The 27,743-nt window shown below is 46.5% G+C and overlaps 2 protein-coding genes across 5 annotated transcripts in view; one reads left to right on the top strand and one right to left on the bottom strand.

Moving 5' to 3' along the window:
- Positions 1-2,301, bottom strand: part of RGSL1 (regulator of G protein signaling like 1) — a 44,825-nt gene extending 42,524 nt beyond the window's left edge. For all 4 annotated transcript variants that reach the window (XM_081867301.1, XM_081867302.1, XM_081867303.1 and 1 more), the window contains exon 1: positions 2,146-2,301. In XM_081867301.1, the coding sequence (XP_081723427.1) occupies positions 2,146-2,266 (121 nt within the window). In that variant the 5' untranslated portion in view covers positions 2,267-2,301. The remainder of the gene's footprint in view (positions 1-2,145) is intronic.
- An 11,714-nt stretch (positions 2,302-14,015) lies between these two features.
- On the top strand, positions 14,016-23,437 carry GLUL (glutamate-ammonia ligase). The gene is made up of 6 exons (XM_081867418.1): positions 14,016-14,206; positions 16,736-16,897; positions 19,214-19,360; positions 20,310-20,437; positions 20,606-20,805; positions 21,548-23,437. Exons 1-6 carry the CDS (start codon positions 14,041-14,043, stop codon positions 21,864-21,866), a joined length of 1,122 nt encoding a protein of 373 aa, XP_081723544.1. The 5' UTR covers positions 14,016-14,040; the 3' UTR covers positions 21,867-23,437.
- The last annotated feature ends 4,306 nt before the right edge of the window (positions 23,438-27,743 follow it).

Raw genomic sequence — 27,743 nt, 5'->3', positions numbered from 1 at the left:
ACAGCAGGTGGCAGAATGAGATCAGAAACCATGCATTCTAATCCTAGAGTTTGTGGAAAGTGCAGCAGGAAATCCCAGTGGCATGCTAAGAATTGTTAATACAATGGATTTTCTTCCCAAATCTGGATTACTGCTGCTTATCATCTCTGACTTAGATGTTGCAATAACTCCCAATTACTGCCACACAGTTTCTGACGTATGTGGATTAAGTGCAGTGCTAGCACTCCAAGAACCGGCAATCCTGATTCCAGAGACACCACTCTCCCCGCCCCCTACAGCTTTGCACAGAGACTTTTAAGCATTAGATGACCAGGTCATCTGAAGGCCCGGTCAAGGCCTGATATTGTAAGCAAGGAAGAGCCGTTTTATGCAGGGTCCCCCTAAAATGCCACTTGGTGGCTGCTGCCAAACAGTGACTTGCTTCCTCAGTCTCCACAACAACCCTGAGGAGGGCCAGTGGCTGGCACAAGATCACCCAGTGAGCTTCACGGCTGAGCGGGGATTTGAGCGCTGGTCTCCCAGTCCTAATTCAACACTCTTAACACCAGGCGGGCTCTGGAATTGTGTTCTCTGCTATATGCAGTCATTCTAGCTACTGTGCGAATGGCGCCAGGCGAAGCCTCATGTCATGAAGTTCAAGTGACCAAGAGAAAATGTTCTCCTTTCTAGATTTTCATGTGAACCAGGATGTCTTGGGCAACACATGTACCAAATCTCAGCTTGCTGCTCAGTGTAATACAAGTCTGCTGGCAATTGCAATGGCCTGTGAGTTTAAGAATCCGTTTCAAGTCTATTATTTTTCACAGAGTATAAGCACTTGCTCCTTGCAGGCATGTACCATGCAACCCCAGCCTGTGGGATACAGGACTAGTATTCCTTTCATTTCATTTCTTATATTTCTATGCCACTTTTCACTCCCACGAGTCACAAATCGGCTTACAAACCCTGGAGTAGCAGTAACACACACACACACACACACCCCTCCTGGTGTTCCCATCCCCCCTACCATTGGCCCTGCTGGCTGGGGCTGATGGGACTCAGAGTAAAACAGCATCTGGAGGACTAAAGATTAGGCAGCCCTGGCCTAGGGAGAACACGGGGGAGAAAATTAAATCTGCACTGATACTAGAAAGAACACGGTAAGGACCCTGCCTTCTGCTTGCCTATGATTTGCCTGGTCTTGTCCTCTGCCCACAGGCCTCTGGACTAATCAGAGGGTGGGGAAGCACAGCGGGCAGATTAACCTTGTAATGCTTGGCCAATATCCCACTATTATACTATGCAGGCTGTGTTTTCACCAGTATGCACCTGGACTCAAATGCACCTGGACTCGATGGGGTGGAGAAAACTCCAAAACGTCACTCTGTGGCATCCTGTGGTTTTTTTGTCCTTCAATGAGACATCAATGTGTTTCATCCTGGATCACTTTAGACTGACGTTCTCCCCAGCTTCAGGATAGCTGAGCCACACACTCATCTGTCTACTGAATTAAAATGGGGCGTTCATCATTCTCACAGCCAGAACACCTTTTTATTAGAGCATATAAAAGTGAGACTTAACTGCCCTACTGCTCCTGATTCTGCAGGAGTCCTTGATCAGAACATGACCTCTGATTAGAAGTAGGCAAGTCCTATGCAATGGTGCACGCAGAGATATAACAGGCCACCTCCTCTGAAGGTTAAGTCATTCTGCAGTCCGTCTGCATTGAAGTGACGGAATAGTCATACCTGATCCAGATACGTCACAGGGCACAATCCCTCACTCAACACCCGGGGGGGGGGGTGTTGATTGAAAGAAGGCATGGCCTTGATAGCAAATCATGTAGAGCTGGAGCTGAGAGTTTCTTCTCTCTCTCTCTCTCTCTCTCTCTCTCTGTGTGTGTGTGTGTGTGTGTGTGTGTGTATGTTTGTGTGTGTGTCCCCACACACTGAGAAATTGCACCCCAAATAGAAGCTTGCAAAAGGTGTGCATGCTTGCATGGAAGTAAGTTTCAATGAAATGTCAATAAATCAGTTTCAATAAATGTGAGAGCTGTAGCTTGGTGGCCCAGGATCTTGCTTTGCATGCAGAAGGTCCCAGGTTCAGTCCCGAGGGAGGGCTGGGAAACCCTGGAGAGCAGCCTACTCAGGTAAGTGTGAAAATTACCTGCTCCTTGGTAAGTGAGCGCAGGACTGACGCTTGCTGCCTCAAGTCCTCTTTCCTCCCCATCTGCCTTCTGAGGCCACGGCCTCTGCATTGCCCCAGATGCATTGCAGACACACGTCATAGTCAAGCCTATCAGTGCCAGATGGAGCTCCTTTTCTGGGGGGGAACAGAAGAAAAAAGAAGAAAGCTTTCCAGTGCTACCTAGATAACCCCCTGACCTTCGCTACACACACACACACACACATTTTGAAACCAGCGACCATCTACCCCTGACCTGGCAGCTTCATCAAAGGCAGCAGGGACCTTTTGTGAATCTTTCAATATTTATTCGTTATAAAAGCAAATTGAGCACGTAGGCTTCTGTGCGTGAGAATTTCATCAGTCCTGCTACCTGGAAGCCAGAGGCTGTAAATCTGCTAGTAGATGAGCACATTCTGCACCAATTCAAATCACGAACATGAACCTGAGACACGGCGGGGGGGGGGGGAGAGAGAGACCAGGATATTATCTGCAGAATCCAATGCAAAAGCTCTTCCTGGGCCGTATTCTGCAAGCAGCAGCTGCACAACTGAATGCTCCGTCCGAGTGAAATATCCCTCCATGTGGAAGAGCAGCGTGCTGTGGGAAAGGCATTGCTTTTCTCAAACATGCTTTTTTGCTGTATCCAGAGATATGCTTTTTTAGCAGGGCTCAGAAAAAGCTTTCCACCCCGCAGACTGCATAAACTGACTTCCAGGGCTGAGTTAGATTGGCAGGGGGGTGGCACCCCCACCCACATCTGCTGCCTACCCCAGCATAGTTGACCAAGGCCCTCCTGGCAGATGACGTAGGACCTGACATCCTCATGCTCAGAGTTTCTGGCTCTGATCCACTCCGTGGCTGCTGCTGCTGCAGGCGAAGGTTGCAAGCAGTCATGTGCCTTTCTTCACAGATGATGCTTCTCTCTTTGAAGGACCCAAAGATAAAGGACGAGCAGCGGGGGCTGAGCACCCAGAGAGCCCACTAAGCAGGCATACTCCAGAGGTCACCTGGTCACCAACTTCCCCATAGGGTGAGGTCTGCTGTAAAGGTAAAGGGACCCTTGACCGTTAGGTCCAGTCGCAAACGATTCTGGGATTGTGGTGCTCATCTCGCTTTACAGGCTGAGGGAGCTGACATTTGTCCACAGACAGTTTGTCCGGGTCATGTGGCCAGCATGACTAAGCCACTTCCGCCGAAACCAGAGCAGCGCACGGAAACACCGTTTACCTTCCCGCCGGAGCGGTACATATTTATCTACTTGCACTTTGACGTGCTTTCACACTGCTAGGTTGGCAGGAGCTGGGACCGAACAATGGGAGCTCACCCCGTCGCGGGGTTTCGAACCGCCGAACTTCTGATCAGCAAGCCCTAGGCTCAGTGGTTTAGACCACAGCGCCACTCGCGTCCCTTTTTGAGGTCTGCTGTACTCCCGTTTAAATCATACTTGCAGTTTCTAAGTTTGCATCTCTACATACAAATCAGCATGCGCAAATTATATGCAGATCTGGGTCCTCTTTTGCCTTTTTTTTAGGGGTGCCTTTCCTCTCTTTTTTTGCTTTTGTAAGTAGCCCCCTCCCAGCCTGAGCATCCCAATCTCTGGAGCAGCGGTGGGAGAACCTGTGGACCTCCAGACACTGTTAGCCACACCGTTCCACCAGCCCACTTGCAGCATGGCAAGGGGGAGGGACGATGGCCATGCAGAGGACCTCACAGTCTCCAACTCTTACTCTGAACATTGGCAGGGAGAGGTGGCAGCTATGCATCTTCTGAAACACTGAGGCTGTGCAAACACTAGCAACTTAAAAGGCAGCAAGGTGTGTTTCAAGTCACCTTACTGGAAACATCAGAGGGAGGGCAAAGATGTCACCCTTCTTGGTGTGCCTCCCCCATGAGAGGTCTGGACAACACAAGAACGGGGCTGTTCTGCAGTGGCTCCGTTTGTGGAATGCAAGCCTCCAGGGAGGCTCCCCTGGTGCCTTCATTAGACATTTTTATGTGCCAGATAAAAACCAGGCCTCTGGCTGATTGACATCTGATGCCCTTGCAAATGTGTTGTGGGAGGGGGGGATTATTGGGTTGTCTTTTCTTATGTGATAAGATTATTGGGTTGTCTTTTCTTATATATATATGCTGTGCAGCTCCTGAGATCTGCCTGTATACTAATTAATTAATTGTTCGTGTTTACTTTCGCTGCCCCTGCACATGCCAGAGCTCCTATTTGGGAAGCTGTCATCTGCATATCTGCATAGGAACGCGGGTGGCGCCATGAGTTAAACCACAGAGCATAGGACTTGCCAATCGGAAGGTCAGCAGTTTGAATCCCCGCAACAGGATGAGCTCCTGTTGCTCTGTCCCAGCTCCTGTCAACCTAGCAGTTCAAAAGCACATCAATAGGTAGATCAATAGGTAGATCAATAGGTACCGCTCTGGCGGGAAGGTAAATGGCGTTTCCGTGCGCTGCTCTGGTTTGCCAGAAGCGGCTTAGTCATGCTGGCCACATGACCCGGAAGCTGTACGCTGGCTCCCTCGGCCAGTAAAGGGAGATGAGCGCCGCAACCCCAGAGTCAGCCACGACTGGACCTAATGGTCAGGGGTCCCCTCCACCTTTACCATCTGCATATGGGCAGCGGCTGTCTCCAATGCACACGCCTGGCTTAACTGCGAAGCAAATGTGCCTTAAGTTCTCTAATTGGATGGAAGCTGGTTTGAGGGGAAATGCATCAACCGGCAATATTTCTAAAGGAACTAAAGCATGTGAATGTAAATACTTTACTTATACTGTATTCTTCTTTAGCTATGTGTTCTGCAAGCAAAAGCTTTTGAATATTTTAACTAGTGTTTAGACACTGTTTTAATTTCAATAAAAGTCAGTATTGCACATGACATTGGCTTCTTAGCAATTTAGCTACTCTGCCAACATATAAGCCCCAGTGACCTTTCAACGGACTCAGAACAATCAAGTCTCTTAAATTCCAGTGCAGAGATAGATATTTAGACACAACCCTGTGTCTAAAATTGAGCCCTGTATAATTATGACAATTAAAAAAGGAGAGGTGTCTTGTGCAGGTAGGAGTGACGCACAAGATGGCTCCGTTCCCTTCAGGTGTGATTGGCCAACCTGTGGCCAAAGCCAAAGAACAGAGTACAGTATGCTAGTAGGTCTCTCTTCTCTTTGGCGATCCTTTGTAGCTGAGTAAGATTGTCTTCCATAAACACGGATTGAACAATGAGTCCGTAAATGACTGTGGAGGCCGATTCTGGATCCACACATCCTTCCACAGTGGGGACCTTGGTTTCTGGACGGGAGTTTATCACGGTTTGGATTTGCCAAGCATTCCTTCCTCTTAGCACATTTCTCCCTTGCGTCCTGAGTTTGAGTGTCTTCAAAGCCCATGACACCTTTAGTAAAGACTGTTCTGCAACTGGAGCGCTCGCAGGCAAGTGTTCCCCAGTTGTCCGTGTTTATACTACATTTTTTTGCCTTGAGACAGTCTTTAAACCTCTGCTAGTAAGTAAACATGTTTGGAGCTAAGGAAAGTGGATTTCTCCAAGATCCCTCACTAGAGGGGGCTCGTCTTACACTGGCTTCAAGTCACCCAGCCTCCTGCTGTAGCTTTAGTTGGTAAACAACCTTTGAAAATAGCTTGGGGGGGGGGGAGTATGAATTCTGAACAAGGGCAGCCTCCAAGACACCTAAGCACCTTTGAAGAATCTTTGTTCTGACATGCAATGAGCAGGGGGTGAGGTAAGAGAGCAAGGAAGGGACAAAAGATGACCCCTTCTGCAATTTCCTTGCTTTGCAACACAGAGAAAGGGAAGATTGGTACCAAGAAAAACTGGTTAATACTGGGAGAACATTAGCAATGGAGAAAATGGATTTTTAGCAGGCGCAGCTTGTCATCTAGGAGTCAGGAAAACCATGGCAGCCCAAATTCTCTCTTCCATGGGTGCTCCCAAACAGGGCCTTAATATTGCAACTGAGTCAAGTCTGAGGAGCACCTGTCTGGAGGCACCTGACATACACCTGACATACCTAAGAAACTCTGAATATCAAAGAAACAGATGTTGGACTAGGGACACCATCAACTTGGTCCACCGTCTCCGCACCGAGTTATCTGGAGCGTGTTCTGCAACAGGCAGTTGACAAACACAGGGGGCTGCTTTCTACCAGAGCACGGGTCAACCGGACAGGAGGCAGCTCTCCTGGGCTTTAGGCAAGAAACCTTCCCATGCGTACCTGGGGAAAGGAGACCTAATAAAAACAGGGGTGGGGTGGGCAGGGCTCCTCCTTGCCAGTTGTCTAGAAGAGGGAATTTCAGTTGGCCAGCTATGCTTGCAGAAATCCCCTTTATTAAAGGTTCAGGATCTGCACCCTCTTTTACAGAGATGAATCTGAGAACTTTTATGGGCAAAGTACATGCTCTACCACAGACTAATTAATTTGCAATGCCATTTTAAAGATGATAATCGTAATAATTAATTTGTGTGCTCCCCTCTCTCTGTCCCTAGCCCAGTTTCTCCCCTAGCTGAGCAATTAGGTTCAAGTGACCAGATACGAACTTGTCTGAATAATTGGAGGTTTGTCTCCACTGTGAAATAACCGACCACTTGATGGGATCCCAAACCATGGCATCAGACAATGCACTGTCTGATGGAAGGGCTTGGAGAGTTGAAGAAGAGGCAGGGGGAGCCCAGGTGACTCAAGGTGAATGGGAGCCGAATCTGCATTAGGACTTGCCTTCCTCCATCAACTGATCCAGCTCCTCAAAGAACAGGCAGTAACGGGAACAGCAAGCCACAGCTGCCATTTGAGGGGAAAGGCTCTGTCCAGCCCAAGGCCTTCCAGATGCTGTGAGGCTCCAAGTCCCATCATCCCTGACCATTGGCTGTGCTGGATGGGGTTGGTGGCAGTTGGGAGTCCCACGGCACATGCAGGGCGCCCTGAGCTAGCCTTGATGGCTAACCGTCTCCATGAACTGGTGCAAACCTTTCTACAAAGCTGTCTAAGGCAGGGGCCATCGCTGCATTTTGTAGTGAATTGTGTAAGCTAATGAGAGACTGAACAGAGAAGTGCTTGTCTTTTGTCTGACCCAAACCCACTACCAGTTGATCCCCCCCCACACTAGCATTATCATGTGCAAAAGCAGCACAGGGTGGTATACAATCAAGTTTTACTCAAAGCATGCTAGTGGAATTAAGGCACTTAACTGAGAGCTCATGCGGACTTCCTTTCATGCCGTTTTACTGCTGAATCGAACCTGCTCAGCTTCAATTCTGTGCATTCACACTGTTTTCTGGGCTACTTGCCTCTTGGTTCCTACACAGCTCCTTCTGCTGTCAAGCAAAGTCTTTAATCCCTCATTCCCACTTGCCCAGAACCATCATATGAGGTTCATGAGAGAAGTGCGCTCTCTCTCTCTCTCTCTGCCCCTCCATCTCCACAAAGTGAGTGTACACTTAAAATATTAGGCCTTTCAAAGGGGGGATGTAAGACGTGAAATTGCTTTGAGATGTTTTATGGAATGTGATTAATAAATGCAATTAAATAATATATAAAATGTAAGAGTTGGGACTAAAGGCATGACAATCTCTTGGCTAGGACCTTGGCAGTAATAATGCAAAAGGTAGTTGGGGTGAAGGACAGGACTGTCTCAGTGGTGGCCCCAAATCTTTGGAATTCCCTCCCTGGGAAGGCGTATTAGGCCCCCTCATTGGCACTTTTAAAGCGGGGTTTTTTAGAAAGAAAGAAAAGAAGAAACTGCACCAGCCCACCACTCAGCTTTCTGTCCGACACCTGATTTGGCTTTTGCTTTAGGAGTTGTGATTGTTGCCACTGTGAATCTGTAAGGGGTTTTTTCTTTCTTTCTGATCACAAGTTTTATTACCTGATGGGTTGCATTTTCTTAACTGCTGCAAAAAGAGGGTTGAAACAAACGCCTTGTTTAAAATTCATTAAAGACCAACCCACCCAAACAAAACAACGCAGCCCCCAGTCACCCCAGCAAAATGCAAACACGAAAAAACCCCCAAAGCAACCCGACTCCCTTCCCCTGCCTCTTGGAGCTGTTTGCGACGCTAAGATGACATGTACCAGCGTGCAAGTTCCTATGTTGTTTCAGCGAGCGCGGAGAAAGTTGCGCAAAGGCAGTTCCCGAGGTGTCAACATTTCGGAGAAAGCTGCTCCGCCAGCTGCCCGTCCGTCCTCGCTTTCCAGGACCTGCTTCTTGGAAGGAACACCCCCATCCTGAAAATCGGGGCATTTTTCGTTTGCACGGCCCTTGCAGCGAGACGACACAGGTGCACCAAGTGCTCCTACAAGGAGACTGGGCTGCAACTGCCAAACCTTTGCTACAAAAAATGAAGCCCCCAGGAACTGACTGGGCTTGACTTCCAAGCAAGCCCGGCTAAGTGGCGAGACTCCGGCAAGATGCAGGAGCGAAGCCGGAGCAACTGGGGCCAAGAAGCGGCTCCCGCTTTCACTCTTGCCACCCAATTTTCTTTTTCAGGCCGCCCCCTCCCGCCCCCCCGGGCATCTCGCCCTCATTCCCCCGCTTCCTCGCGAGTCGGCCTGCCTGCCTGCAGGGCTGCTCCAAAAGTGAAGGCAGCCGCGAGAAGGAAAGGGGGGGGGAGCGTGGCGCAGGCGGGGGGGGCTCCGGCTTGGCAGCCCCTCCTCCGCGTCAGCTGATCCCGCGGCGGGCCAATCCGGGAGGCGGGGCTGGCGCCGGGCAGCGCTTAAAGGGGGCGGCCGGCGGCGCCGCTGCTCTAGAGCGGAGCATGGCAGCGCCCCGACCCCGCTGAGCAGCCGCGCAGCCTCCGCCGCCGCCGCCAAGGTAAAGCAAGGGCTGCGAGGGACGCAGAGGGGCCGCCCTGCCCCGCTCTCCTCTCCAGCTGCCGGGGAGGGACCGGGGAGCCGCGCTTCTGCCGGGTCTGCCACGATGCTGTTCACACGGGTCTGGGGAGGAGCTGGCGGAGCTCCGGGAGGTTCGGTGGGTCCTTCGCCTGCCCGCGCATGGATATGGGGGGGGGGGGAGGATGTCTGGAAGCCTCTGCCCCCTTGGCTTTTCGCATCGGCCTCTCCCGCCCCTTCCCTTTTCTCCCCAGACGGGCCCGCTAAGCAGCTCTTGTTTCGTTTGCATTTCTCATCCGCCGCTGACATCCGCTTCTGCCTCTGCCTCTCTTTCGGGAGAGACAATGGGCGCTGTGTGCCCGGCGGGGGGGGGGGGGGAGGGAGGCAGGAGCTTCCCTTTCTTCTTCTTTTCCTCTGAGACACGAAAAGCAGGTTTCTCCAACCCTGATCTGTGGGGCTCCTTGGAATCGGGAAGCAAAAGGAATTTTCATGCCTGTCTTTGAGGAACGTGGGGGCAGGGAGAGGGGTGGCTAAAGAAGGGCGAGCTTGAAAGAAACCTCTTTTATTCTGCATTTCTTCCGCAATCCCTTTTTACTTTCCACCTTTCAAAGGCATGGTAATCTCCAACCTGCTTGCTTTTTGAATTTCCAGGATCTGTGAAAACAAGAGTGTAAGTGGCTCCTGGGAGCCTGTGGAAATGCTCCTCAGCCCAATTGTGTTTGGGGGGGGGGGGTCTGGGGGGGGCGCGGGCAGGCATCGCATTTCATCACTTACAGCTAGCAGGGAAAGAAGCCTCTGGCCCGGAAGCTCCCCAAGGGACCCACCTGGAGGGTCTCTGGGGGGCTTGTCTTTGAAGATGATGCCTGGAGCAGAGGAGGGCACAGTGGGAGGACGGGGGGGGGGGTGTCAAAGGCATGTACCCACACCCCTTCACCTTACAGATCCATTGGGAAAACAAATCTTAAAGTAAACACAGGTGCCATCATAGGATAATATGTCTGTAAGGTCCAACTAAAATGCCACAGAACTACAAAAGCTTCTTCACTCACTATCAAGAGGTTTTTGCAGTGTGGCTGTGACAACCACCAGCATTGTACGCTCAGTGGGGAGCTGGGCTTGGACTCCCACCTCCTTATCAGTCTTTGGAGTGTGGCAAACTTGGCCTTGCCTCCGTGGCAGATGGGAAATGGCTCTTCGGTTGGAGAGCACAGGAAACAAATCCTGAGAGAATTTAGGCACCTCAAGATAAACAGCTTGGAAACAGTCGAGGGTGGAAATGGGGAGGCTTTGCAAAGGTGTCGCTGCTACCTTTCCTAGAAGGGGACAGTTGGACTTGATCAAGGGAAACCAATGTGGTGCCATTCAGATGTTGCTGAACTGTAACTCCCATCATCCCTGGCTGGGGCTGATGGGAATTGTAGCCCAACAAGCACTTTGGGTGTCTCTGCACAAGTTTGCCATTTGTATGTACAATATCGCACGACTTATAGAATAGAATCATAGAATCCTAGAGTTGGAAGAGACCACAAGGTCCATCGAGTCCAACCCCCTGCCAATGGCTCAGGGTGGGTATGGCTCAGGGTGGGCAGACGATGCAGACCTCAGTGGAAGCATTCCTTTGTAGCAGTTTTTTTTATGTGGAGCTACTTCATAATAAGTTTTTTTGGGGGGAAATCAGTAGAAGAGCATACAGACATGTCTACCACTACATAGAATTTTCCACACAACAAAGAGTTCTGTGTGAACTCAAAAGCTTGCATAGTACCCTGGGTAGTGGAGCTATACAGTCAGTCAGCTTCTTGATGAATATATCTGTAATATATTCTTGTTATATTTTATCTTCTGCATTTTTAAGGAGTAGGCATAAAAGCCTTAACACTAAAAGTAAGGTGGAAAGTTATTTTTCAATGGAAATTCATTACAGCTATAGCTAACACTTTTCAGCATAAAATAACTCTAGTCCCCAAAAGATTATACCATGATGTATTAATCTTCAAGCTGCTACAGGACTTTTTGTTCCCTCATTAAGGGAAAGTTGGATGAATGCAGAATATAAAAGGGGAAATGCATAACAATTCAACGAAATTGTCTAATGAAGCATTGGAATGTTGTTTAATTGTGTTATTTTGCCATGCTTTTTATCACATACTAGCAGCCTTACTAGGCTGCTAATGCACATAAATTGACAATACAAATTCCTGTGTTTGGAGGAACATTAGGTTTCCAGTGTTTCAATGTCACTTTTTTGTAGCTACCAGAAAAGTACTTTTTGTGCATCCCAAACTCGAGAGATTATTAGTGGAGTTCCTGTTTAACATCAACTAGGGCCCTACAGCCTTCACAAAAGGGGGACCTTTATCCACTGCAAAAGTAGCTGGAAGTGTGTGATCCCATTACAGTATGAGCCTCCGTGTCTACTCAGAAGTAAGCCTCATTTATTTCAGTGATACAGGGGAAGTGTGTGTACTGTACATTGTACAAGAAGATTGCAGCCCTAGTTTCTCTTGAGAAAACAGCAAGTTACTGGATAAGTATTGCAAGTTCATGATCTGTTTGATTAAAGAACAGCATACAAGCTCCCATTGGGAAGAACTTCTTCTGGTCTTGAGGCAGAGTGGTCAAGTGCTGCAGAGTGCTGGGAACCCATCTGTGCTGTCCAGTGTAAATTCAGTACAGTGGAAAATATGCCATGCATATTCAAATCACACTTCCCAACTTGAGAAAGTTTCAGAGTTGGTCCAGGCCTTCCTGAAATCTCCTTTATACAATAGGTATCGGTTTCATGTATATCATGTTACAAGTATGGGAACAACACATTGCTGGATGGGATTCTCAGATGCTAAATATAGTATAAATAGCAGTACCCAGTTTACAGCAGGATGGTGCAGCTGAGTTCATTTTTTTTAGCTTGCTGCGGAATTGAGTTGCTCGAAATGTATATCTGGGAATCACGAGCTCGTCTGGAATCTGGGAGCTTTGTTGTTGAAGCTGCCCCTGTGGAAGGACCTCCACATGCTGAATTATGCCATTACAAAAGTGTCTGGAACACAGGCAATGCCATGTTCACCACTGGCTTTCCTATCATGCACAATACGTCTGTCTTACACGCATGTTTCCATTCACTCAAGGTAGGAGAGATTGTGTACAGGTTCTAATGGATTTGAAAAGTCTTAAGTAGATCGTTGAGACTGCCTTTTAATATAGTTTCACCAGTAAAATATATTACTTACACTGATTTGTTGTAGTTTTCCAGGCATGATTCAAAGTGCTGGTTATTGCATACTCGTAAAATGCTTATAATTATGGCTGGGGAGGTGTGTGCAAAGGAAGGGCCTGTAGCTTGCAAGGGCCTTTAAATGGATGTGTGTGCATGGAATACTTTGCAGAATCCCTTATTGTTGTATTGTACCCAAGTACAGCACTTAACTATCCCTCCAATTAATTAGTAGCATTTTGCTTATATGGGAGAAATGATATCTCATTGGGACAGGTGCATGTTAAATCTTCACAGAACTATCCAGGCTGACCTGCCCCTGATCTATTCAGAATGAAGCTTGCCCCAGTCTTGGTCATGGGGTGGAATGCTGAGAATAGGCTTACGTTACACAGAGCCTAGGCTCAAAGTACCATCAGATGCTGTTATGTTCATGAGAACACCCTTCAAGGCCTTCATAACTCCTACCCTCTAACTCATCATAGCTTAGGAAACTAAATTGCCGTATTTTTCGCTCTATAACACGCACCAGACCATAGTTTTTGGAGGAGGAAAACAAGAAAAAAGTTATTCTGAATCTCAGAAGCCAGAACAGCAAGAGGGATAGCTGCGCAGTGAAAGCAGCGATCCCTCTTGCTGTTCTGGCTCCTGGGATAGCTGCGCAGCCTGCATTCACTCCATAAGACGCACACACATTTCCCCTTACTTTTTAGGAGGGAAAAAGTGAGTCTTATAGAGCAAAAAATACGTTAGTTTCTTTAGGAGACAGATGAAAACTTTCCTGTTCAGGCATGCTTTGTGGATGTGAGATTTAATATTTGATGCTTAAGATTTTGCCTTGTACAATGTTTTCATGGACTGGTTTTTATGGAGGATCTTTATTGTGTGTTACTTCGGGCAGTTAATTTGGAAAGACAGTGACACATTTCTTAAAACATACATTTTTCTCACCTGGTCTAAAGGGTTTTTTTTGGGGGGGGGGGGTTGCAGCTTGTGCAGTTTCCTGGCATGAGTTTATAGTAACGGCTGTTTTCAGTTGTTAGCAAACAACCGATAGAACAGCAAGATACTGATATGACTTTAGAACAATTTAGATTCCTTATTTTAAAAATGGAAAGTGCAAGAAGCAGACACATTAAAGATGATAGTGACACGCAGATTCCAGTATTAAATTGAAAAGCACCACTGGATATGACACCCTGTGCTCTCTGGATTCCAGAGTGGGCATCACTCCCTACCAGTTTTTTATATCATGAAAGTCCTAAACGCCTAGCATTGCAATACTGGAAGTGCCAATAAGGGCTGAATTATTTGGGACTGAGTGCCTCTTTTGTATAACAGTGTCCCAAGTTAGATTTTGGAATTCAGGCAATACTGCCAGCTCCTCGTTCGTTAACAGCATCGTTGCCCAACCCACAACTGCGTATAACATCCTGACATACGGTAACTTATTTTGGTTGACCCAACTGTGTTGACTGTGCAGTGTGGTCATATGTGTATATACCAGCAAAAGTGTAGCTTCCAGGTCACACAAAGGTGATGCAAGTTGCCACTTCAAAGCATGGCTGTCTTTAGATTCCATTTGCCCACCCATGGCCTGATTTTCAGCCAGTGTGAATAGCTGGCAGCGCTCTACAGCTGGACTCTTAACTTGACTGGCATACTCTGCCTGTGTTACCAGAGAGCCCTGGTACCAGGAGGGACACTTTCCTAGTTGCAAAGTGTCCCTCCTTACTTGTTGGCAGGCTCCCTTTCATGGACTCCTCCCCACCCCACTTTGCTTTACAGGCCTTCAGAAACAGCTTCTGTAGCCATGGCTACCTCTGCGAGTTCCCACCTGAGCAAAGCCATAAAGCAGATGTACATGAAGCTGCCTCAGGGTGACAAGGTGCAAGCGATGTACATCTGGATTGATGGGACTGGCGAGTTCCTGCGCTGTAAAACCCGGACCCTGGAGCAAGAGCCCAAGAACGTTGAAGGTAGGCAGGCGGGCTGGCGTGTGCTTCTATCCTACCTGTGAAAAAGGACTGCAAGCCATGTTGTTGTTGTTGTTGTTTGAATTTATATTCTGCCCTATACCCGGAGGTCTCAGGGCGGTTCACAGAGAAGATCAACATAAAAACCACAATATATATATATAAGCAAAATAAAAACAACAACTCTCCCCCCCCCCCCCGGGTCTATTTGTGATGCCAGCTTCTTGCTCTGGCTCTGCGATGCTACCCTGTTTCTGGGCAAGAGCTGCCAGCCTAGCTAGGGACTGACTGGTGACTAGGCAGCCCTGTTCAGGGAGGTTTTTAATGTTTGAAGTTTTATCATGTTTTTAATATTCTGTTGAGCCACCCAGAATGACTGGGGAAAGCCAGCCAGATGGGCGGGGTATAATTTATTTATTTATTTTCTGCATTGAAGAAGAACCTGGCTCTTTCCCTGGTCTTTTGGGTTAAAGACTGAAAACCAGCACGATGGTGGTGTTTTTATGAGTTTATAGTGCATTCCAGCTCCCCCACCCCAGCCAACAATGTCTACTACAGTTCTTTGCACACTTACCTGGGAGTAAGGCCCGTTGAACACAATGGGACTTGCATTTGAGTAAACATGTGCACACCAGGAAAATGTCAAAGTTGTCTAGTGGGATAAATGGATTGTCTGCCAAAGTTCAGCTCCTTTTTGTGCCAGATGAACCAAACGTTGGTGGAGGAGAACAGGTGGGGAAGAGGTTTGTCTACATTTCACAAAGAAGGCAAAGTCATATCTTTTTCCTTTTAATTCCCTCTAAGACAAGTAGAGCCAAAGTGACTTCAAAAAATTGATAAACTTGAACTTCAGCCTAGGCCTTACGCCCCATTGATCAGAACCATTATCCAGTGATTCACTGTTTACTCAAAGCTTGGGTGGGTTGGTCACCAGTGTGCAGTGTAATCCGATATACTTCTGCTCAGAAGGACACACCACTGAATGTAATAGGACATCATAGGACATGATTCCCCTCAGACTTGCAACTTTTGTGCTAAGCTTTTTCCCCAGACTCAAAACAGCTGAGCTGTCCATCCCCCTTCTGCCCCCTGGACAGGGAGCCTGTGACCCTCCAGATGTTGTTGGTTGGCAGCGCCTCCCATTCCTGACAGTGGACTGAGTTGGTTGGCGCTGATGTGAATCTCCACAGCATCTGGAGGGGGCGTCCCATCCTCAGTGAGGTCTGCCCTCTTGCAGGATGTGCTGTGATTCTGAAATAAGCCCAATGCGTTACACCTTTAGAGGATCCTGGGAGGGTAGTTTGTTTCGGTTGCTGGGAAATGTAACTCTGCAAACCACCATTCCGGGGTTGTGGGGGCTTCCTGATCATGCCTCTTGCTTGTTCGCTGAGCGCCTTGGTGTGCCAGTATTCACCCTTGATCTTGTGAAGGTGGCAGGAAGCAAGGGGGAGGGGGGGAGAGCCATAAAAATTTCCACTGCGCACAATGAGTTGGCCTTTTGTTTGCCCCTCCGAACAAAGCGGCCTCCCCAACACAATAAACAGCATTAGGATTTCTTCACATGTTGCCATGGAGCTGGCCAGAGATGGTTATGAAACCCGCAGAGCATGTATGGCCAATTAGAAGTATTTAGTCGAGTGCTTTGTTTTCATTCTGAGGAGCGAGCGGCTGGCACTGCTTGGTTTAAATCATTTCGCCACCTCAAGCATATGAAAGGGATCAAGCTGGCTGGATTAACCACTTTAATGCCAATTCAAATATGATTATACTGTTTGCTCATTCTCTCTCCCGCCAGCTCTGAGTGCCTGTACCTGGGCCTACTCTCACGCACACATCCTGCCCTGGAGGGAACGCTTTGAAACAGAGCAAAACCAGATTCCTGGCATAAGGAACGCTGTGGGGTCAAGATCTGGGAGAGTGTGGGGAGCAGAGGCACCTGGGGCAGGATCTGAAGCCCTGGATTATTTGCAAGCACAGCTGCCCAATGTTTTGAATCAAGTTGTTTCTCTATAAACCTGAGGATGTGGGGCTTCCGCTTTTAATATAATAGGTTCTGGAGCATCCTAGCTCTGTGCTGAATGGCACATGCTCTGCTTGGATTCTCTGATAATTGTTGCAACAAGCTGTTGGCATGAAATGGTAGCATAGGAACATTGTCACAGACACATGGACTACCCACCAGTGGCAAGGTATGGCATGGTGGACTTCTAGTTTCTCTGTTTGTAACAGATCTTCAGTATTTCCCCTGTTAGGTGGAAAACCAACTGAAACTGTTTCCCGCATTGATGCAGAAAATCCCTTGTGTGCCAAGTTCTTGTACACATTGCAGGCTTCTGTTTAAAACAAACAAAATTTCCTTCCTAAACAGCTGCTCCAGAACATGATAAATCCCAAATGCACATTTATTCTGGATGCAACTTTCCTACTCCTCATTTTAGCTATAGCGGCAGCAGCACAGCCAGTTAGCATAGATTCTTTTTCTGGGAAGTAGCCGGAGTTTATCGCTAAGGCAGCCTATGCTTCTGCTTCCAGATCTGCCAGAGTGGAATTTTGATGGCTCTAGTACCTACCAGTCTGAGGGCTCCAACAGCGACATGTACCTGGTGCCATCTGCCATGTTCCGGGACCCCTTCCGCAAAGACCCCAACAAGCTGGTGCTCTGTGAGGTCCTGAAGTACAACCGCAAGCCGGCAGGTATGTCCAGCGCTGCGCTTTTCCCTTCCGCTCTGCTCTTGATAGGAAAGAGAGTGCAGAAAAGGCCGCGCTTGGGAAAAATGAGGAACGAGTCGTAGTAATACTTAGGAAGTTCAGGCCCCGTCAACCTGAGAATGGGAGCGAGGAGATACGGTGCTTGTTCTTTTTTTAAAGGACAAAACAAATTCACAGAGGTTGGTATCTGGTGTCGACAGCTGCTAGCTAAGATGAATAAGGAAACCTCTGTGCTTAGGGGGCAGCAGAACAGAGGACAGGATTCCTGGAACATAGGAACTTACTTCCCATGAGACATTAAGCAGCACTTTCAGGTTGTGACAAAAGATTTACTGTACAAATTAAGGATAAGCAATTTGTTTGTTTTCAGTAAGATTTTCCCATAATACAATAAGATACCTGAGAGATAAAATGAGAAAAAGAAGCAAATGAAAAAGAGAAAGGGAAAATAGATAAATAGAAGAAAGAAAAAAATAAAGAGAAGCAGAAACAGAGAAACATTAGCAAATTTTATAAAAGAGGGACTTCCGATTTTCTATCTGCCAGTCACGTACTAGAAGAAAATAGAATTATTTAAAACAATCAGTCAATGCAAGCAACTGTCTACTCCACTTTCTGATAAACAATATTTCCTCTAAGTTACAAGTGTCGCATAGTCGTTCATTTCCTTTTCTCACGGAAAGTCCAAAATAAGCAATTTGGTTGTGGTGTGTAAGTGTCCCCCTCTTCTCGAAGCAACCATTTTGATCCTCTTTTGTTTTCATGCTTTTCTATGTGCAAGAGTGCATACACTGTCAGAGGAGAACTTGCGTTGATTGCAAGTGTTTTATGCTATAAGCGGCCCAGAGTGGCTGGGGCAACCCAGTCAGATGGGTGGGGTATAAGTAAAATAATAATAATAATATTTAACCCTAGCATCCCTATATAAATGCAACAGGTAGTCTTACACCTTTTTGAAAGAGAGAAATTTAACATTTCCTTCATGGATCAAACCAAAGGTCTGTCTAGTCACCAAGCTGGTGCCCTCCAGATGAGGATTTGGACTATAGATGGTGCTGGGTTGGTCTGATGAGAGTTGCAGTCCAAAACATCATCCAGAGGGCACCAAGTTGGGGAAGGCTGATCTAGACCAACCTACTGTGTCCAGTAACCGCAGCCATTTGCCTCCGGAAGCTGACAGTGCTGGAGTAATGTTGGCAGAAAAGCCAGTAAACATCAGATGCCACTTTCAATCCACAAGACATTCATTCTTCCAGCTGCGTCAGCTGATCTGTTGGATGCATGCATAGCTCCCCCCATGCTTCTTTCTCGCAACATATTGAACACATTCTTCTCTTTTAACCACTGCCTCGCCTTCCTGCAGAATTCATTTGCAGCTTGAAGCCATGACACTGTAGTTACCATGGTGATAACACCGTTGCCAAGGTGACATTTCAAGCACTCTGTTAAACATAACTGTTTGGGTTTGATGCCAGTGTTCAAGATAGTTTAGCTGCAAAGTTTAGATCCCAGTTTAGCTAGAAGCTTTTTGAATGGAATTGGGCAATCTGTCTCCCCCAGCTTCCATTCTTAATATGGGAAATGAGCCTAGTGATCCACTTTCCAGGATGACTTTGTGGTCTAATTGGAAAGAACCACAAGGCCTTTCCTGATAGATTGCAACACTTTCTACAGTTCTGAATGGTGTTATTATGTTTTGCTGATCTATGTTGCCCTGATGTCTTACAATATGGTGAGGGATGTGGGTGGCGCTGTGGTCTAAGCCACTGAGCCTCTTGGGTTTGCCAATCAGTAGGTCGGTGGTTCAAATCCCCATGATGGGGTGAGCTCCCATTGCTCGGTCCCAGCTTCTGCCAACCTAACAGTTCGAAAGCACGCCAGTGCGAGGAGGTAAATAGGTACCACTGTAGTGTGAAGGTAAACAGCATTTCCGTGCGCTCTGGTTTCCATCACGGTGTCCCAATGCACCAGAAGCGGTTTAGTCATTCTGGCCACATGACCTGGAAAGCTGTCTGTGGACAATGCTGGCTCCCTCTGCCTGAAAACGAGATGAGCGCCACAACCCTATAGTCGCCTTTGACGGGACTTAACCGTCCACAGGTCATTTACCTACCTTTTATCTATGATATGGTGGTATATATTCTTAAACTCTTTTGTGAAGACTCTTGATTAACCCTCACCCGCTAGCATTTCCCCCATGCAGCAGAGAGGCATGAAAAAACTACCTTCAAGTTCCTTCAGGCAGAGCTTGTGGTGTGGTACAAGTAATACTAATTTGCCTTACACACGTTTTTCTCCCAGAAACAAATTTAAGGTCCACTTGTAAAAGGATTATGGACATGGTGTCTAACCAGAACCCCTGGTTTGGGATGGAGCAAGAGTATACTCTTCTGGGAACAGATGGACACCCCTTTGGCTGGCCTTCCAATGGCTTTCCCGGACCACAAGGTAAAGATGCTACAAAGAAAGACCACGGATGGTCTTGAGTTCCCAAGAGCAAATTGCAACCTGCCGCAGCTCAGCAATAGAGCTTGTGCTCTGTCTGCACAAATGATGGGGGTTTTAAGTGGCAGTTGGTGCTGAGCTGGGTGGAACATTGGCCTATCTTGGCAGAAGGATATTCACTACTGCAAAGTGTGGATGATAAAATTGTAAGGCCTTTGTTCACATGCTAATAGTGGGACTTTGAAGTTGCTCCACGTTGCATTTTCCTGTTACACTTGCATGTGTACAGCATTGCTGGTGACACATCACATCTAGGCTGAGCACTTTCAGTGCAGTGCAGAATTACAGTGGTACCTTGGTTTACAAACTTAATCCATTCCGGAAGTCCATTCTTAAACCAAGGCGTGCTTTCCCATAGCAGCAGGGGACTCGATTTGCACTCAACAGGAAGCAGAACATGTTCTCATTCCAAGGCAAAGTTCACAAACCAAAACACCTACTTCTTAATCCAAGTTGTTCATAAACTAAACTGTTCTTAAACCAAGGTACCACTGTATTAATTCCATGGTTTATGTGCCACCTTTCAAGGCAAGGCCATCAGTTTGCATAAAATAGTACTTGCACAGTTTGCCTTACTGCATGGCTGGATGTGAGTGGTAGAGACACAATTCTTAAGGCTGCACCCACCACATCCCTCCAGGTAATATGCAAATAAGAGTCTGAGGCTACATTTGACGTAGGATTCAAAGATGGCATGTAGAAACATTTACAAAAGAAAAGAACAGTGACCGGCTTTCGCTCCACCAAATATATGAGCCGGATGAATGCCTGTCATGATTCCTGTAATGATATTACAGGAGCACCTTTGCAAAAATGTATAGTCATGTACTGAACATGGTGGTTAGAGATGCTGACTCACCCGTGGACTCCTCTTTCTTCTGGCATTCTGCAGGGCCATACTACTGTGGTGTTGGAGCAGACAAGGCCTACGGCCGAGACATTGTGGAAGCCCATTATCGAGCCTGCCTATATGCCGGTGTGAATATTGGAGGCACAAATGCAGAAGTGATGCCAGCACAGGTAGATATTGGAGCCAAAATCCCGAAACGAATGTTGGTCTCTCTGCATTGGGGTTCTTTGCAGGCGTAGCAGTGTACAAGGTGAAGGCCGTGAACAGCATCGTGCAGACCAGTTTCCGCCTCCCTTTCTCTGTGCCAATCCTGATTTGAAACTGTCTCTCTTTTGTAGTGGGAGTTCCAGGTGGGCCCTTGTGAAGCAATTGATATGGGAGACCACCTCTGGATTGCTCGATTCATCCTTCATAGAATATGTGAAGACTTTGGAGTCATTGTGTCTTTTGACCCCAAGCCCATTCCTGGGAACTGGAACGGAGCTGGGTGCCACACCAACTTCAGCACGAAGCTCATGCGAGAGGAGGGAGGCCTCAAGTGAGTGTGTCTTCAGACCTGGGGAGTTTCTTCTTAGGAGAGGATTAGAAAGACAGATCTTGACACCTTCAGGCTGTACCACCTTAAACAACATAGTGTAGCCACTTGTTCCAAAAAAAGCCTTCCAAATTCTGCAGGAATTTAAAATACCCAAGCATGCAGATATATCACGACAATATACAAAACAGAAAGGAGATCGGTACATTTTAATGTGCCTGTATTTTTCCTCTTCTGGTACAGAGTGTGACTAGGCAATAGAGGGAAATGCATCGTTTTGCAATAGCCTACTGCTTTGATATTATCGGCTTTCTTGAGCTGCCGTTGTTGAGAAATATCTTTGTGGTTCGGAGGCTCAAAAAATAATAATCTGTTAAAGAATTAACTGAGCACGTGTCAAGAATGGGGCTGTGTGCATGCTGCAGTTCTATGGGTCTGGAGAGATGCCAAATGCAGCAGTGAGCACAACATCCAGTTTCCCTTTTAAATGCACACATGCTATTTTATTTTATTTTTTATGATTTTTTAGAATAGGTGGACTTCAGCCACCAAATACTAGAGTTGCTTTCTGTGCTTCTAAGGAATTGCAGCACGCACACACCCACACCCTAACTCCATTAATAGTGACCTGTGGCCTTGAGCAAAAGTTGACTCTCCCGATGATGTGCTAATGCTGTCCTGCAAGTAAAGAGATTTGGAGGCCCCTCTGGCCATCTCAGCATCCTGCCTCTTCTCCTTTCCACAGGCACATTGAAGAAGCCATTGAGAAGCTGGGCAAGCGTCACCAGTACCACATCCGTGCCTACGACCCCAAAGGGGGGCTGGACAACGCCAGGCGCCTGACCGGCTTCCATGAGACATCCAACATCAATGAGTTCTCTGCTGGGGTCGCCAACCGTGGGGCCAGCATCCGCATCCCGAGGAAAGTGGGCCAAGATAAGATGGGCTATTTTGAAGACCGCCGACCCTCCGCCAACTGCGACCCGTACGCCGTGACCGAAGCTCTCGTCCGCACTTGTCTCCTCAACGAAACTGGGGACGAGCCCTTTGAGTACAAGAACTAAGTGAACTCTGTCCCACACAGGAACCCACCCATTCCCTTCCCCCTTCTGCATTTTCTAGATGTTAATTCTGAGGGCATGAGATAATACCATGTCTGTCCCTCCCCCAAATTTACCCTCTTGTTTCTTCTGGGTGGAAGAGGGAAGTCTTAGTCTCTTTCAGTGTTTATTCTGTCGTTTGAGAGGCCAGGAAAAGGAAGAGTAGGCATTAGAGGAAACAGTCCCCAGTTAACCACTATTTTTGTCTAATCCATCTGTATGTCTTGACAGGATTTCGGGCACTTCCAGGGACAGACAGCACAGTGGGGGGGGGGGAGATGCTTAAGAAAAATATGTGTGAGGCCCATTTGTTGTGCTCCTCACCCAAATGTGCCCTTTGTGAGCCCTGCTGAAAGGAACAGGAGAGAGGCAGAGTGAGGGAAGCCTTCGGCGCACCATTTGTTCACTTCAGTGGCGCTTGAAAATTGAGGCGTTCCGCAGCCCACCATGGAAAATAGGAAGGTGGCTTAACCCATACATAGCCTGGGTCCACACCCAATCTCTCTCATGGGCAGAAGGGTGTTTTAATAGCCCCTTATTATGAGATGGAGGGGCATTATGGCATGCCAACCGTGGGGCAGTGTTGGGCATTCTTGCAACCTGTGGTCAGTTGTCGTCCCCACAAGACCAAGTCTTATTCAAAAGCTGTTGCAACATGTTTGATCTGTTTTGGAAGCTGTCTTGACTTTTCTGTTTCTAACACAGAGTGAAGTAGTATTTTTATATTTTAATGCCTGAAAAGGAAAAAAAAGTTTGTGTTTCTTTTCTTTCAAAAAGGTCCACTCAATCAGCCATTTGCAAAAAGGCTGAGTTTGCTACAGGTGTCTGTTGGTTAAGACTTGCGTACAGGATCGAGGAAGGGGGTAAGGAGAAAAGATGGGGAGGGGAGAGAGAGAAAAAGAAAAAAGAGCTGCATGTTTCACCTTCAAGAGCAGCTTTGATGGCTTGTTATAAGCAAGGGGTATCCGTTTACAAGTTTATAAGTGGAAATAGGTATTAATTTTTTAATTTAAACTGGAGCCACTGGGGTTGTCTCAGCAAGGCCGCATGCAGCTAGTTGTGGCAACAAGATGCAACCGTGCTTCAGATAAAAGGAGTTGGCTGGTCAACTTGAACCATGTTATTTGACAAGTATTTGGCGGGGGGGGGGGGTGCGGGAGCAGGGTCAAGGAGTGTGTTAAAATCTCCAGTAGGATTTGCATGTTGGCTTTTGATGACTGCAGCAATGAAGAAGAACAGGTGGGAAGCGAGGTTTTTAGAGATTTTTAAATAACATGTTTTTAGGGGTTTCTAAAGCTGTACAGTTTGGCAGAGGCCACTGCTGCTCCTGTTAGGTACACCCTGGAACATCCAGAAATGCTTCTGCCAGGACTCCACTAATAAGACAATAGTTGCGCTCAGAGGTAATAATGCTAGTGGGTTCAAACGTTCCGGGATTTTGTACGTTGGTATCTTGGATGGTGCCAATCATCTTCCGCTGCATTTGGACTTGAAAATAGGGTGGGGGGTTTTGTAATAAAAATTTAAAAATCAAACCCAGTTGCAATTTTCTGCCTCCCTTTTTTCCATGTCTGCCTGCGTGTACTTGGCTTACCGTAATTCATACTGGGGGTGGGAAACCTCAGCTGCCAGGGGCATTCGTAGCTGCTGCCCCTGCGCACAGCAGCAGTTCTCCCACCAGACAGAGTACTTGCCCCAAACCTGGATCTAGGCATCCAAGGATTATCCTTTTTTTGTGTGTGCCTACAGTTTTCCTTTAACCAAACAAAATCAACATTTTTGTCATCGAGGAGAATCCACTGAGCAATATGCAGAAAAAAATTCCTCCCGACTGAGTAACATACACTCATCCATCAGGTTATGATTAGTCAGCAGGACTTTGAAGAGCGAAGAGACTCCCCACAGAGATGTGTCTGGCCCCAGTGCCGAAGATGCACCTCTTTAGTCTTTTATGATTTAAATTTATTTTAAACTGTTTTTAATGTTGCATTCTAGATTATTGTAACCCAACCTGGGACCTTAGAGTGAAGGGTGGGTAATAATAATAATAATAATAATAATAATAATAATAATAATGGTAATAATGGTGATAATAATAGTTTAATAATACAGATTAATATAGGCCAAAGTGTGCTTGCCCTCACTTTCTCATATGATTTGATGGCCTAAGAATGCCCAGATCAGGCTAATGTTCTTAAAATGTGGTGCTCGGAACTGGACACAGTACTTCAGTTGTGACCTGACAAGTACATAATGGAGTGGATCTATTACTTCTTGTGATCTGAGCTCTATGCTTCTGTTAATACAGCCCAAGGCAGTGATAGCTGTTAAAAGCATGCACATTTCATTGCTGGTTCCTTGATGCACAGTTTGTGATCAACTAAGATGCCAAAATCCTCTTCATATGTGCTGCTGCTAAACCAGGTCTCCATCATCCTATACTTCTGCCCTTGATTTAAAAAAAACACACAAAGAAAACCCCCAATGGTACCTAACTTCAGATCTTTACATTTATCGCTGTTGAATTTCATCATCTTGGTTTCAGCCCAGTGTTCCCACTTGCCAAAATCATTTTTAATTTTGGTTCTCTCTTCCATGGTGTTAGCTATGCCTTTGTGCCACCTGCCTCTTTGAATTAGCATTGCCTTCTTGTCATTTATAAAAAGGTTGAACATCACAGAGCCTGGGATAGCAACCTGTAGCACTCCACTCAATGCAGGCATCCCCAGCCTGCAGCCCTCCAGATGTTTGGCCTACAACTCCCATGATCCCTAGCTAACAGGACCAGTGTTCAGGGATGATGGGAATTGTATAGTCCAAAACATCTGGAGGGCCAAAGGTTGGGGGTGCCTGACTCAATGCATCTCCCCCATGTTGACACAGAGCCATTAATGAGCACTTGCTGGGTATGGTTGTGTGAATCCACTTATCAATAGTCTCATACAACCCACATTTTACCATCTTTTCAACAATTATCCCTTGGGAGACTGTCAACCGTTTTGTTGAAATCAAGACAGCCACAGCATTTCCATGACTGGTAACTTTTTTTTTTTAAGGGAGACAAGGTTGGTCTGGCATACTTTATGGTAGATAAACCAATGATGTTTCCTAGTGATCAGTGTTCACAGACTTACAGTTTAATCACCTGCTCTAGAATTTTACCCAGTGTTGACATCAGGGAGGTTGGTTTCTGGTTTCAAGAGAGCAAGACTGTCTAGTGTGGTAGCACTTTGCACTTTCTCCAAGAATTCCCAACGATTACAGGCAGCAACTCCAGAATAAAAATCTAAAAAGCGCTTCAGTACCCTGGGATGAAATTCATAAAAAGGCACCCTCAAAGGTTAAAGTGGGGGCATTGCAAGGCTGGAATTATCTTCCCTCCTAAAACCAGCCAAGCGGGGGAGGGAGCAGTAGAGGGCAGGAATTGCTGCAGGCAAAAACTCCCACATATTCCCTGACTGCAACTTTTAGGGATGGCACCACATGAACCACCTGCTCTCCTGGAACTAGCCTTCCTCACACATAGTCTGAGAACCACTACAGTGAGTAACTTCCAAGGAACCCCAGAGTTACCTTGAAAACAGTTTGAAAACCACTGCTACATTCCATTCCAGTAACAACAATAAAACAACTTACACGAAGTCAGAAAGGATAGGGAGTGAGCAGTGGAAGTAAAATATATCTATCTGACTGAAAATGAAATTGTATGCTTAGAAGTGTTTTGGAAGCTCTTACAGTTGGAGATGGACAATTCATAAGTTGGGTGGACTTTGACACAATGTTTTTTGCAGAGTTCCACAAGTGCATTTGGGGGTTTGCACCATGCAGAATACAACCAGATATTTCAAATGCAGACATTCTTATCTCAGGAGCGTTGTGAACCAGTTAAACAATTCTTAGCTGATAAGTTGTCTTTAGACCAATTGGTTAACGGATAGTATGCAGCTTCTAATTTAATCTATCACCTAAATCTCCATGGATGCCTTTCTGAGATACTGAAAGAACCGAAAGGCATCTAATAAGCAATAATAAGCAAAAGCCTATCTTTCAGCAAAACAGTAGGACCAAAACATCACACAACAGCGCCATCAATCAATCAACTAACCAGCTGAAACTTTAATGGACTAATCTATTGGTCCAGAATTGCAACTTTTTTTAAAAAAATGTATTTCCAGAAGCTAGGTTATTTAAAAACAAATTTGGATACTGCAAGATTAAAGCCACAAAACCAGAAACATTCTGCAAGATTGGAACAGCAAACAAGAGCATTCTACACTACAACATTTTGTTGCAGATTCTACTTAACAGCTCCTGATCATCTTCACCTTAGTATAATCTTCTGTATTTTCTTCTGTTGCATCTAAGGTGTTGCTTTTTCCATATTTTTCCTTCTTTTTTTCTTAATGGGGCTTGTGGGAATGGAAGTTTAGCAACATCTGGAGGGCCAAACATTCCCCATCCCTGCTCTAATAATCCATAGTTTCCTGTTTAATCTGAACTGGGAAACTATGGTCACCAGCTTTGGAACAAGCCAGGATATCTAGCCAGCATCAAAGGATAGCTTAATACCCCGGCTTTTTCCAAAGCAGCTAACCACAGTTTTTTTGGTTCTGATGAAGAAGGAAACATTGGTTGATTAGAGGTTTCCAGGTTTGTCTACTCAACTGATGAAGGGGCAAATGAAGGGGCTGCATGTGTGTTTTGTTAAGCTGAGAAGCATGATCATCTGAAGATCGATCATCTTTGTCTTTTAGGCAATAGGAAAACTCTGTATGTGGTGGTTGACCTGTGATGGCACATTCACACCTGCAAATAATCATCTGGCACTGTAAGTCTCGAGTGATGAACATGTGTGTGAACCAGCCATGAAGATTATCGCTAGGCACTTACACATCCCAATGCTTGGGTGGCACTGTGATCTAAACCACTGAGCCTCTTAAGGGGCTTGCCAATTGGAAGGTTGGCAGTTCAAATCTGTGTGATGGTGTGAATTCCCGTTGCTCTGTCCTAGCTTCTGCCAACCTAGCAGTTAAAAAGCCTACCAGTGCAAGTAGATAATAGGTACTGCGGCGGCGGGAAGGTAAACAGAGTTTCCGTGTGCTCTGGCACTTGTCATGGTCCTCTGTGTTAAGTCACATGGCCCAGAAAGCTGTCTGTGGGCTCGGCCTGAAGTGAGATGAGCGCCGCACCACTTTGACTGCACTTTGACTGGGCTTAACCGTCCAGGGGTCCTTTACCTTTTCTACCTAGGCACTTCTATATAACCAGAGGCAAGACAGTTAAATATTTTCAACATTTGAGCATTAAACACTTGTCCTCTGTTGTGACAAAAGAAAGGCCTACCTTAGTCCTTGATGTGATCTTGATCTTCTTAATCCTACCAAAACTGACATTTTCCAAACAGTTTGGGCAACACAAGGATTTTGCACTATAAGCACCACACAAGAAATACATATACAACTACTGAGGGATTAGGTTCCCGCCAAACAATGCAGTTTTGCTGCTCATTATGTAACCCACTTAGGTGCAGCAAATTATGTAAATTATGCCCACACAAGAGATTGAAATCAAGAAGCAAAGCACTTAACACACTGTGTAGCTCTTACCTAACAATAAATGACCACTGCTCTGTGTCTCTTACAAATACCTACACTCTTTGCAGCTATAAACAAAGCACTTTGGTTCCTATTTTTATGCCGTTATACAGCATCCTGAAAAGGTTTTCAGTGAGGCAAAGGTATACACTAAATCAGGGGTCAGCAAACTTTTTCAGCAGGGGCCGGTCCACTGTCCCTCAGACCTTAGAATCATGGAATAGAATAATAGAATCACAGAGTTGGA

The sequence above is a fragment of the Podarcis erhardii genome (genome assembly GCF_964252035.2).
Source record: "Podarcis erhardii genome assembly, chromosome: 6".
NCBI classification, from domain to species: domain Eukaryota; kingdom Metazoa; phylum Chordata; class Lepidosauria; order Squamata; family Lacertidae; genus Podarcis; species Podarcis erhardii.
Note: the sequence above shows the minus strand (reverse complement) of the source record. Positions and strands in the feature narration are given on the sequence as shown.